Source organism: Lepisosteus platostomus, chromosome 5 (assembly GCF_059453375.1).
Source record: "Lepisosteus platostomus isolate fLepPlt1 chromosome 5, fLepPlt1.hap1, whole genome shotgun sequence".
Classification (NCBI taxonomy): domain Eukaryota; kingdom Metazoa; phylum Chordata; class Actinopteri; order Semionotiformes; family Lepisosteidae; genus Lepisosteus; species Lepisosteus platostomus.
The window spans coordinates 47,221,686-47,235,591 of record NC_142615.1 but is presented as its reverse complement, the minus strand read 5'-3'; the positions used below and the strand labels follow the sequence as shown (position 1 = coordinate 47,235,591).

The 13,906-nt window shown below is 44.9% G+C and overlaps 1 protein-coding gene across 1 annotated transcript in view; it reads left to right on the top strand.

Annotated features, from left to right (window-relative positions):
* The window catches only part of LOC148667586 (uncharacterized), a 66,200-nt gene extending 61,081 nt beyond the window's left edge, over nucleotides 1–5,119 (top strand). The window contains exon 3 of the mRNA XM_088630989.1: nucleotides 4,610–5,119. Coding sequence (XP_088487115.1) covers nucleotides 4,610–4,989 — 380 coding nt within the window. The 3' untranslated portion in view covers nucleotides 4,990–5,119. The remainder of the gene's footprint in view (nucleotides 1–4,609) is intronic.
* Nucleotides 5,120–13,906: the final 8,787 nt, after the last annotated feature.

Here is a 13,906-nt window from a genome sequence, read left to right as displayed (position 1 = left end):
CAGCCGAACAAGTCTCCACAGCCGAAGCGCTGTGTCTCTTTTCAGCTGGCGATAAACCTTTCCTCGATCCTTTGCGGACTTGTAAAACTGTTCCTGATCAGAATAAAAAACGCTCACGCTAATACACAAGCACCCGTGTCTCGCCAAAGCTCACAAATAAACAGACGGACAAGCCGCACTGCACGTGTGAACAGGGGAATAATAATAATAATAATAATAAACTTTATTTTATATAGCGCCTTTAAAGGTGGCTTCTCAAAGCGCTTTACAGGATGACAATAACAATAAATAAGAAGACTACAACAATAAATAAGAAAATTTCACAAGACAGGACACAATTATAATTACAACAATACAACAATAACAATAGAGGAGACCGTGGAAGATGGTATTAAGAAGAGCAGAGGGGTGAAGAATGGAACCAGTTAAGTAAAGGCTTTTCTGAAAAGGAGGGTTTTGAGTCTGGATTTGAAGGAGTTTAGAGAAGGTGACTCTCTAATATCCTTGGGCAAAGAGTTCCAGAGCTTGGGGGCATAGCAGGAGAAGGCCCTGTCGCCCATACAATGTAGACGGGCTTGGGGGACAGTAAGGAGGGCAGAATTTGAAGAGCGGAGGTTGCGAGGTGGGGAGTAGGGCGATAAAAGTTCAGACAGGTATTGAGGTGCCAAGCCATGTAAAGCCTTGTAGGTGAGCATGAGGATTTTAAAGTCTACGCGGAATTTGACCGGAAGCCAGTGCAAGGACTCCAGGATAGGAGTAATGTGAACACTTGCACTAGACCTGGTCAGGATTCTGGCTGCTGAATTTTGGACATACTGCAGCTTGTTCAGAGTAGATTTAGATACCCCAGGGAGCAGAGCATTGCAGTAGTCAATTCGAGAGAATACAAATATGTTGATCAGCTTAAGATCACAGTTAATGATAGCATAGGGCGTAGTCTTGCGATATTTCTAAGGTGAAAAAAAGATGTTTTGACAGTATGCTGTACATGTGGGTCGAATGTTAAGCCAGAATCGAATATAACCCCAAGGTTTTTCAATTTTGATTGGAGCTCAAGTACAGAGCCATCTACAGACAGGGTTACATGGTTGTTGAGGGCGGTCAAGGGAGCTGTGAACAAGGAGGTTACGCAGATTAGGTGGTCGGCGATATGAGATGATAGGGCGATCAGAAAAGAGGGCCCCAATGGAGGGATCATCCTGTAGGATGGAAAAGTTCTGGTTAATGGTCCTGGGGATAGGAAGTGTGTTAGGGTGGTAAGGAAGCACCAAAGGAATGCAGTTTTTACGGCGGGAGTTCCTGATCGGGTTGATGGTCCGGGGGGTGTTTTTGGCTCGGGCAAGGGCCTTGTCAATCACACTGCTGGGGTATCCTCTGTTGATGAAAAATGAGTACATTTCGAGGGCTTGGTTCTCGAAGTCGATGTCGTCGCTGCATAATCGTCGTAACCTAAGGAATTGTGAAAAAGGAAGAGAGTTTTTAGTGTAGTTGGGGTGAAATTAGCTGTACAGGAGGTAGCTGTGTGAATCCGTGGGTTTGTAATAAACTGAAGTGGACAGTCGGGGGTAGTTGATAGACAAGTGGATGTCTAGAAACGGAAGAGTGGTGGAAGATATGTTAACCGTATATTTGAGGGACGGGTGGAAGTTGGTGAAATGGTGCAGGAAGAACTCAAGCTGATCGTTGGAGCATGTGGCGGCACCGACGCAGTCATCAATATATCGCTTGTAGAGGTCAGGGACATAGCCAGTGTAGGAAGCGAAGAAGCGTTCTTCTACCCAGCTGACAAAAATGTTGGCATAGCTGGGTCCCATTCTGGTGCCCATGGCAACTCCACTGACCTGTTGGTAAAAAAGATTATTGAAAGAGAATGCGTTCAGTGTGAGGACCAATTCTGCACGGCGTACCAGGGTGTGGGTGGGTGGATCAAGCACTGTGCGTTTGTCCAGCATGTGCTTGAGGGCTGTAAGGCCGTCATTATGGGGAATGACGGTGTACAGAGATGTGATGTCCATGGTAAAAATGTAGCATTCGGTACCCTGAAATTGGAAATCATTAAAAAGTTGGAGCGCGTGGTTGGTGTCTTTGATGTATGAGGGAAGATCTTCAACCAGCGGTCTCATGAGGCTGTCGAGAAAGGGTGAGATGTAAGTAGTTGGACAGTTACATGCTGATACGATGGGGCGTCCAGGGGTGTCCGGTTTGTGGATTTTGGGGAGGAGGTATAATTGAGATACCTGTGGATGTTCCATGATGAGCCGGTTCGCCTCCTGGGGGAGCTCGTTACTGCTGATAAAAAGGGAAATGGTGGAAACCACTTCCTTTTGGTAGTCAGTGGTAGGGTCCTGTTGGAGAGGGAGGTAGGCAGAAGTGTCAGTTAGTTGTCTAGAGGCTTCAAAGATATATAGATCCTTACGCCACACCACAACAGCACCTCCTTCGTCCGCTGGTTTGATGACAATATCATCCCTGTTGCGGAGAGACTGGAGCGCCTGATTTTCTCCTTGGGTGAGGTTAGACCTATGTTTACTGGGTATAGGGAGTGCCTTGGGAGCTTGATTAGTGCATTGGTTGATGAAATAATCAACTGGTGGAAAACGGCCAGAGGAGGGAGTCCAACAGCTCTGTTTGGGATTAATGTTGTTAATGACATCAATAACCGGGTTGTTATCAGCTGCCTGTGAAGAGAAATTGTCGGCAAAATGTGCTCTGAGACGGATCCTGCGGTAAAAGCGGTTAAGGTCGACATTGGTCTGGGTGATGTCCAGTTTCCTGGGAACTGGTACAAAACTGAGCCCTTTGCTGAGGAGGGATCGCTCATCCTGTGAAAGGGAAGGGTCAGAAGGTATGGTGACAACAAGGTTAGGGTTGGTGAGGGTGTTCGGGGTGTTGATGGTTTTCTTCTGTAGAAGATGACTGAGTTTTTTGGCCTTCTCTGTAGTGAGAAACTGGTCGAGTTTAGAGTTGAGAGATCTAATGAGGTTAGTTATGAAGGGAAGATGATGTGGAGCTGTCAGCCGTAGAAATTCCTTAGCCTCTTTGATGTTGTTGTCGGAAAGGATAATCTGTTTTTTGAGGGAGAAAATGGTAGAGAGCATTAGTTTCCTAGAAAATTGTTTTAGAAGTCTTGGTTACTCTGGGTGGTATCAGAGTCAAAAGAAAAGGTATTAAATTTAAGGCGAAATCCTTTAGGGATGATATTATGTCGACGACATCTGTAAAGGAATAGAAGGTGGTTAGAAAGCCTGGTCTTGGAACAGATAGCTGTAAAGAGACGGAATGCTGGTTTAGTGAGAGAAGCGGGCAAGTGGCCCAGGGAGGAAGAGAAGGTATGACGAAGAGATCTAGAAAAAGATTTGGAGGAAGGCATAGTGGGTCGCATATATTTTCATTTTTCTCTTTTTTACATAACACGCTTTAGAGAAATAGACTGTCTTGTAATGAAAGCTGCATTAGAAAATGTGTATCTAAATTAAAATCGGGAATATGTCTTTTGCGTTATTCAGCTTTCTTGGGAACACTATGGGATCTCAGAATTGTGACTTAGAATCATAGAATTGCGACCTAAAAACTCAGAATTTTGACTTTATATCTCACATTTGCAACTTCGAAATAGCCCATATTTCATTGTCTGTCCTTTTGTTATTGTAACGGATTCGGGTTCTAGCCAGCAAGACCTGGGTTTGAGCCAATACGGGGTTTGAGGCACGAAGTAGGGTGGGAGCGGCGAGGGCACAAACCCTAGAACCCGAATCCGTTACAATAACAAAAGGACAGACAATGAAATATGGGCTATTTCGAAGTCGCAAATGTGAGAGATAAAGTCAAAATTCTGAGTTTTTAGGTCGCAATTCTATGATTCTAAGTCACAATTCTGAGATCCCATAGTGCGTTTTTTTTACTCCCTGGCGGAAACGGGCTTCCATAGGTTCTCAGTGCTGCGAAGCAAAAGCAATCTCTGGAAAATCAGACAAATTATTATCAGATCATGTCAAAAGCTGATCAGTATTTCTTTACTGGGAAGCAAAGAAATGCTTGTATTACACATTTTAATATGACATGCAATTACACATGAAAAATAGTAAAATTATTTTCATTGCGGTACGTGTTGATAGAACAGCCCCCTCGATAAAGGAAAGTGTGGACGGACGTGTCGCATGTTCCGTACTCTGTCTGACAGCGAGTTTAACACACTTTCCTCGGAAATTAGAAACTAATTGAACAATAAATTAATCTGAGCAAATTTTACACGTGTGGGTGATTTAATTCTGTCGAAATTGCGTGGAACTCCTCCGCTGAGGTCAGATACACACGGGAAAGTGTTCAGGAGGCTTCACGGAGTCCCGCCTCATACTGGAAGCAGGTTCTAATTAGACGCTGAGAACAATCCGGGTCTCTGTGTGTAATTGATTGTGTTGATTGAGCGGTAGTGTGACCAGGTGTGCGGTAGCAGGTCCTGCCAGTATAAAAACCTAGTCACCGCGTTCACACTTTATGCTTTCTTGCTTCAACACGGTTTTGTGGTTTACTTATTTTACTCCTGTAGCAATTAAGCGGGACGTTAATTTGGCGATGCGCTCGTTTCTCTTTGTGCTGTGCCTGTGCGCAGGGGCCGGGCTCCCCGCACTGGTCTCCGCTGGGCCGGCTGGCTGGGACTCTCGGGAATTGGCGCTCCAGGCCGACCTCCCGGCTCCTGAAGATGCAGCCCAGTTGGAGGACTTGAACCTGGCAGATGCGCCCTCCGAAGACCTGTCTACAAGCGAGAACGACTCGCAGTCCTTGGCTCCCGACTTTCACCGCCTTCCCGTGTCCAGAGACGCGTACTCGCCCTACTTCAACAAGGAGAAGATGAAGCCGGCAGCCGCCCCTTACCCGCCTACATCAAGAGCGTCCTGTTTCCTCCCCAGCGAGGGCGGCAGCCGGCTCGCCCGGCCATCGGGGGCACCCGAGCAGTGGCTGTGTGGTGCGACTCCAGCAGGATGTACGTGAGGGTCAGTCGGCTCCTGTTCGGCTTCAGCTGTCGGCCATCGGAGGTGACCTTGGGCAACTGCAGCGTCAGCCGAACCACACGCCATTACTTCTACTTCATCTACGGGCTTCACGAGTGCGGTACCGAGCGATCGGTAAGCGGGTCTTCATCTACAGGCAATGTATTGATGTGAACTGTAGGGCTAGTGCCTTTCCTGGGAATACCCCTTCCTCTGTGACCTTGCAGGTTGTCCAGGGCCGCCTGGTGTACTCCAACACTCTCCGCTATGCCCCGCCCTCCTCCAGTGCGCCTGTGCATCACTTCATTCCCTTCTCTGTGCCGATCAAGTGCTCCTACAACAGGTAGGCAGGGCTCTGCTGCTGCTGGGAAAGTGTCCAGAAGCCCTTCATCTCCTCTGTCCTGCAGGTTCCACTACTCCTACAAGGTTGGCTATGTCCCCACGTGGGCCAGGAGAAGGACCTTCTTCAAGGACCTGAAAAACAAGCACAGCTTTGTCCTGCTCACCACCAACTGTAAGCTCCTTGAGCGAGTGGCTCCTCCTGCCAGCAGGGGGTGCTGTGTGCAGGTGTAATGCTGTCTTTCTCTCTCCAGCCCACTGGGTCCGGCTCTCTCCTAAGGATGAGTACTTCCTGGGTCAGCCCATGTACTTCCAGGCCACTGCCTACTTTGCCACAGCGGAGCAGAGGCTGTACATCCACTAGTGTTACGTAACCGAGAAACCGGACCAGCACTCGCAGCCCCGTTTCCCTGTGATCGATAACTTGGGGTACGGCCCCTTCTGGGAGCAGAGGTGGGCAGGAGCCCCGAGAGCCTGCAGGGGTTCATCCTTGTCCTTGTCCCCAGGTGCATGGTGGACAGCACGGCAGATGGCTGCCTGTCCAGGTTTGTCCCCTCCAAGCAGAAGGATGTGCTCCGCTTCACAATTGATGCCTTCCTCTTCCAGAAGAAGCTGTCCAGGAAGGTACTGCTCTCAAAGGCTGCTCAGCCTTCTTGCTCTACTGATCCATTGTCTGCTTTTCCATCCATGATCTAGATGTGAACCAGACTGTGGCAGCTGTAGTGCCTAGAGCTGCCAGCTTGCCTTCACTGATGGCAGAAGGTCCTTCTCTGTCCCTCTATTGGCCTTGATCCCTTAATGCTGTGACCTTCCCTCTTGCAGCATGAAGTGACTGAGCTGTACATGCACTGTCATGGCTGTGGCTCCTGCTAAAGCAACACCAGGGACCAAGTCCTGCACCTACAACAGGGAGGCTAAGAGGTACTTCTGCAAGGAACCTGCTGAGGGTGCTCTGGGACATGCCAGGTGGAGGCCTCACCTGTCCTCCTCTCCTCCAGGTGGGAGGAGCTGTATGGTGACCATGAGGTCTGTGCCTGCTGTGAGTCCAGGTGTGCTGGCAGTCAGAATGAAGGTGGGTCTGGTTCTCTATCCCTTGTGGATGCATCTCTGCCCAGGAGACAACCATGCTTGGACAACTGAGGAATGATCCCGTGCTGGACAAAGGGACTGTGTAGATGAGTAGACTGTGGGTCTCTGGGTATAGCAGATCCCTCACTCCTGGGTGTTACTTGTCCACAGGTACTAGGAGCCTGGTGACCAGCAGTCGGGTGGCTGTGGCACCAGTAGAAGCTCCTCTGGATGTGGGAGCTGACTGGACTGAGGATGAGGAGGGAGACCCTCAGAGCTCCAGTGAAGATGCTGAGAGCACCAGAGAGGATGTGGAGGGAGCAGAGGACTTTGGAGATGTTGGCCAGTGGACAGGTAGGGTCTGGCAGGAGGAGCTCCTGTAGGGGTGGGTGTCCTGCAGTTCAGCTGGATTGTTCTCCTTCTTCCTCCCCAGGTGCCTGAATGAAGGCTCCAGCCTGGCCCTTGTGACTCTCCTGCCTCCAGTCGCCTTGTAATGGCAACATTTCAATAAAGCTGTGAAAGACCCTTCTGCCTGCCCTTGTTTCTTTATGGTTTACAGGTTTGAATGGGGTGGAGGAATTCAAGGGAAGTGAGACCCATTAATAAATTAAAGTACTGTATTTGTGGGGGTTCCACTTTCAAGAATGCTTCCTGTATTGCTGCCAATGAGGACTGAAAATGGCTGGAGTTATAAAGCATTGTACTGGGGGAAGATGGCCGCACTATTCCTTGGACAGGTCATTGTGACTTTTTTTTTTACTGTGGGAGAGACAGAGGTGTTCAATATACTGGAAATCCTCCCGTTTCCGAGAGGGGTAGTGCTTATGGAGTGAGTTGCTACTGTAGTGCCCAGTAAGAGTGAGATCTGATGTCCTATTCTGGGCTGCACAAACTGACTAAAATAAACACAAGGAAGGAATTGTCAACAGGGGCTTGGTGTAAAGTAGGCCTTCCTTCCTTAGCAGAGGAACAATACTGGTGTGTGAATAATGGTACAGTTAGAATCTCGGAGGTCTTATGTTATGGGTGTTGGTTTCACAGCAGTGGTAGTGGACAGTCATAAGTATTAGGATTGAGACTGGAGATCCCAGTACTTGATCCGGAAGACAGGTGTTCACAACTACCTCTACCAGCAGCACAGATGGTGTAGATTGAGACTGAATGCTTACTACACAAAGCCTCTCCACTGTTTCAGTGTCCCGTGTCATGGATTTCAAGTGAATCCTAGTCTTCCTTTGTGACTACCTATAATTTGCACAAATCATGATGGCCCACTAAGGCTGTCAATTTTTAGCCCTACTGCAGTGCCCTATTAAAGTTTCAAGGATTTAGAATAAACTATTTTATATAATGGTTCCGAAGGTGGCTTCTCAAAGCACTTGACAAAATTACAATTAGAATACACAGGATAAAACAATTCCAATAGATTGAGGAGAAAAGTAGAAGCAGAGGGGTAAAGAATAGAACCAGTTCAGTAAAGGCTCTTCTACAGAAGAAGGTGTTGAGTCTGAATTTGAAGGAGTTTAGGGAAGGTGACTCTGGTATCCTTGGGGAGAGAGTTCCAGAGCTTGGGGGCATAACAGCAGAAGGCCCTGTCACCCATACAGTGTAGACAGGCTTGGGGGACAGTTAGGAGACTAGAATTAGAAGAGCGAAGGTTATGATGTGGGGAGCAGGTTGATAATAGATCAAACTGCTACTGAGAAGCAACTGAAATGTGATGGCATGTTCTACATTTTATGCAAGACAGGTAATGTTAGGATTTTATGGAACAGTGGTAATGGCAGCACTTTTGAGGATCGTTGGTACAACGGCAATGCTCAAGGATTCATTTCTAATATTGAGGACAATGGGTTATATACCCATCGTTCTTACCAAAGGATCAGAGACCTTTTGCTATATATAAAGACTCCTTTCCACCACTAATTTATACAGGTTTGGTCCATTTGGGCTTTATCAGTTAAACATTTAATATTGTATTTGTCAGTTTGTTGATGCCTATATATCACAGTGATCTGCACACACATCTTTGACTGAATATGGGCTGCCAAACCTCTCCACCAAACTTATGTATCACGGTAGGTACACAAGAAGTTTCTTTGTAATAACAGGGTTGGTGCCAGTAGTCAGATTGGGTCAATTGCAAGGTAAGAACAGCATCGCATTAACTGGAGATGATCCAGAGATTAGCATGCAGCTCTGTACGCCAGATTACTACCGATTTGCAACGCGCTCGTCTGCTGACTTTAGTCCCCTGCTCAATAATCACAATGTTCCCAATTGCAATGAGCCCAAGGAAACAGCTGCTGCTCTCTAGATGACACTACAGGACAGGACTAAGTACAATTCCTGCAATAGACTAAGCAGTTTAGTGCCAAACTAATGGAACACTGAATCCTATGGGACAGTTCCGAATGTAGTAACAGCTTAATACTGAAATAATATCGTAAACACCTTGTGATCTTAAGAATCTGTCGCTGTTAAAAAGTATTATAATAATAAGCTAAAATTGTACTGCAGCCACAACACAGTGGACCTGCAGCTCCTGTCCTGATCATACAGAAAGATGTCATCACTATGTAGTGTGCTCTCTGAAGGCACCAGTTCTGTAGGGTTTGGGCATTTACTGGGACAATTATTAATTGTAGCAGTAAATCACAAAATGATTCTTTTAATGGCTTTAGAATCCAACCATGCGATATAACTCAAACAATGCACACACACAGGTACTAATACACGAGGATACATTTCTTAATATATGGAATATGCATATAAACCTAACAGATCTTATCGAGAGGGTTATCAGAATACAAAGGGTATATATTCAGTCAGTTACCAAGAGTTACATATATCAAGAGGACATACGTTCAGTATATCATTCATTTAGACCATTTCGTAATTGAACTTGGTTACAACGTCTACATTAGATACTCAAAACAAGTACATAACTCTTAGGAATTAAATTGATATCAACTGTTTGGGATAACAATTGAATTCTCGAGCTGTAATGCATTGAAGTTGAATACTCATCCAATCTCTGGGGATTCAGATCTCCTGCGGGCACAAAGAAACAGTTGCTGGCTGTTGCTGTCCAATCCGCGCTCTCTGGCTCGGTGCCAGGCTGTGCTGTGCGGCTTGTGACGGTGCGCTGCTGATGCTCACTGACCAGCTAGTTAGTGTTGGCTTTAACTAGCAACACAGGAGAAAAGATGACTGTGAGTCCCAGCAAGTCAGGAAGTGGACCGGTTCGTTCCTGATGAAGAGCTAGTTCTGAATAGTGATTCAGCTGTCAACAGTTCCGACCTGTTCACGAGGCCTGCTCGGGTGGATCCTCTGGTTACTCTCTGGCAACCTCCGCTCTAGACTCTTAGAACAAAGGAAAGTTCTGGCACTCGGACACACTGGCCGTTCCATGGTTGTCCGGGCTGAGTCTCAGGATGGTCAGGAGGCGCGCTGCGAGAATGTCCTGCCCTTGGCAGCCTTTCTGCTCCTGGGCCGTCCCGCCCTGGAATTGTCTCACACTCCTGGAATTCTCCTTTGAATTCCCTTTAGAATAGTCTTGGAGCTCTGTGTTGCCTGTTTTTACCTGGAGGAACTTCAGCTCGTTCATTGGATGAAAGTTTCATGGGCATCAGAGACCCACGTGGGTTACTCGGCCCTACCAGTCCCTGATTGGTTGATCAAGGTGAGATATGAGTCACTTACTCCTGACACTTAGGAATGCAGTCCAGATGTCCATCTGGCACTCCCTAGACAGATAGGCCCCAATGGATGCCCACTGATCATGATAGCTAGGCTTAGCTAAATGCATCCCCATTTGGGAGCTGTCCCCTATCAAAAGAAAACATCTTTAAATCACCCTGCCTGAATAGCTTGAAGAGAGAGATGGGGCCTCATTTGGGAAAGCACAGCAACACTTAATTCTGTCTTATTAATAAGCATTGCCGCTACAAATAGTAGGAAGAAAGATACAATGTTTTGAAAATGTAATATGTTTTAAAGGATTAAAGGGAAAAGAAATACTTTATATAAACTAATTCAACTGAGCTCCTCTAAACAATATAGCCTGAAGAATTGCCAAAGCACAATGTATCAATTTTGGTGACACTGGGGTAAAAGGATCACAACACACAAGGAGCCCAACCACAAGGCTTATTTTCAACAGCAAAATTTGTGCTTGATAAAATTTGACAAAAAAAGGAATATTACACGCACGGAAACCAATATTTACCACTAGGGTAGAATTCAGCATAGAACAGTTGGATAGAAGGTTAATGTAACTCTATAGTGCATCACAGAGGTCAGTCTCTTCCCCCTCATTATGCAGGCTGACTTGTTCACAGTGAACTGTCCTCCAGCGATAGTCAGCTGTAATCACTGACGCAGACATGATGTTAATACTCTGACAGCATCTTGGCTGATTTGGTTAAAGTGTTTTCCTATTAAACAGGAGATTCTGCGTTCAAATCCCACCAGTGTCTTTCTTCCTGTCTTGTCTTACAAAATGAATCACTATGGATGATTACATGCAGCTTGATTTTGTTTAATGCAAGTTTTCATTCCCTTTCTGATGGCTCTCTCTACAGTAATTTTTAAAAGTACTAATCGGGATGGATTACTGTACATATCCTCAGTTAAGGGGAATATATAAGTAGTGACTATCCAAATTGCATTTTTGTGTGAAACGCATTTCAGAAAATCGAAAACTAATTTTCAAAACTCACAATAACAAGACAAAGGCAAAACATAAGTTCACTTGCACTTTATGCATATTTACCACAACCTTGCCTTCTGATCATAAAAAAGTCTTAATTTTAATATAGCAGTTTTAAATGGGACATTCAGAACATGGCATATGAGAATATATGATTAACCGAGGATGAGCAAAGGATGATCGCACTTTCTGCTTATTGCTATGAACCTACCTCTGGTTATAAAAATGTCTCAAAATTCTGACACTGAGGTGTGAGACCCAATGTAACAGGCTCTCATAATCCCGAAATACAAGAAATTTTACTGTAGCGTTTTATAAATTTGACCCTGTGAACATTGTATGTCCCTCCTTCCTCATTACCAAAACATCTCAATGTCCCGACACTATGTACATTTGTAATTACAACACTTCACTGTTTCATTTATGAGTTGTGACATTGTGAACATGGCATGTTAAAGTATATAGAAAATCTAGATCAGAACAGGCTAAATGCAATTCCTAGTGATTTATCATTTTCTTACTTTCTAAATTAAAAAAATATTTTTTCAGTGATTAGGACACTTCAGTATGACATAAAATATGCTTCAATGACAGATAATAAATAATCATGGAAAAAATACCCAAAGTGGACATTCATAGTTGTGATTATAGGAATGTTAGCTATCGGGTGGGTAGCTGCGTCAGCATGCGTAGGCTGCAAAGGAACAAGTAAAGGACTATTCCTGCTGAAAAGAGAAGAAAAGAATCACAATGTTTCGGCTGTGGAGCCTTCTTCAGGTGTGAGAAAGACAGGGCAGTAAGCAAAGATAATTTTCTTTTTATCTTTGCTGAATGCAGTTTATCGCTGATGACAACATCAAAGACATTAAGGAGTTTTTACGGCTAACAGCTCCACATCAACTTCCTTTCATAACTAACCTCATCAGATCCCTCAACTCCCAACTCTTCCAGTTTCTCACTTCAGAGAAGGATAAAAAACTCAAAATTCTCTACAGAGAAAAAACATCAACATCCTTATCACCTCCACCAATCCTAACCTTGGTGTTACTACACCTCTGACCTTCCCCTTTCACCCCTTTGCATCCTCAGCTAACATATTTTAATAGTACAACAAAATTACAATAGATTGTACAATATTTATGTTTAAAATTAAGGTAAATGTGTCAAAATATCGAAGTCCAAATGCACGGTGCTAATGTAACAAAGCTTGCAAGTTCTTAAACAAATCTGCATTGTATTTTTAAAATATTTCAGCAGAGGATGCAACGGGGGTATAAATGACGACTCGACTTTTTCTTGGGTGAATTTGGTTTCCTGGGGAGTAGCGATGTTGGGAATACAGTAATCGGACATTTCCCAGTGATTCAGACACGTGTTAAGCACTCGCATTTCCTGCAAATATTGAAATGGTTAAGGTTTCGCTTAGAAATCCAATCGACCTTTGCGAAGACAATATTTACATCGCAAAAGAAACCCGTCCCTGGGTGGACTCGAACCACCAACCTTTCAGTTAACAACCAAACGAGCCACACAGACGGAATGGTGGGTCCCTGTCTCACCTCACAACTTTCCGGTTAAAAAATATATATTTTTTTGCCAGCTGGCAATATTTCTTCTGCACTGATAATCAAGAATTGAATTTCATTTCTCGCAAGCTGTGTGAATTTCTTGAAATACAAGTTTTCCAGAAAGGAAATTAATACATGCATTTAACGAAATCAAGCCCTTTGTGATAGTCCGAAATGGTACGTTATGTACCACAAGATAGGAAAAAAAACATGACTGGGATTTTAAGCTACGTGACCTATGGTACCAGACCGGGGAAAAGTTAGCTTGAAGTTCGAAAACGATTTTGGCACGCCTGTAGCGTTTACACGAAACCTCTTAGAATCGCGAGAATACTTGCTTTGTGTATAAAATACATTGTGAATGCTTTCTCAGCCTGTACTTTTTCGTTTATATGACATTTGTTTGACCAAGCACGAATATTCTTTTGTCCATATCTTCGCAACGGAAGCACAGAACGCCTTCAAACCAAATGCATTTAAAAGACCACGACATGTGGATATTTCCACAGCCTCTACATCAAAGTATCAGTGAGCTAATTATCTTTTTTTAAACCTCCGGTTTTTCATCGATGCGTAATTACGCACTAACTGGAACCCGGGGGACCGCTGTGTGCACAAGTTCTCAACGCGAGAAATACTGTTCAATATGGCTTCATGCGAAAAACCCGTATATGACCATAGGCAACAGAATAGCGCAGTCTCCAATTACTCAGACTGTAAGCACGGGAATAAAGCTTTGTCTGAATTCTGAAACCCTTCCTTTACGTTCTGTTTTCATTCGGGTAAGAGTCAACTATATTCACAATACTACTGACAGCAGGAAGATTAAAATATTCTTTACTCAGCAGCTTATTAAAAACAGCTCCCATGATGTTCAAACCGATTTTTTACACAGAACACTGACACAGCTTTGCGTTCTGAATCTCTTTTTCTCGTGTGTTTATTTAATGTGGCACAATGTACTTGGATAGGGGTATTCTGTTCACAAACCAATAGCATTTAAACCACAGCACCCACAATGCTGCAAGTAAGTGTTTTACACACTAAGCAGAGAGCGATGTCTTCCTCGTTAGTATAGTGGCAAATATCCCCACCTGTCACGCGGGAGACCAGGGTACATCAGGACATGCATTGAAGTGAAAGCAGGATGCGCTGCGACATCCACTGTGCAGATCCTGCCACACTAAGAGGTGAGTGGGTCTGTTCGATCACAGCGCTAGGCGAATCCC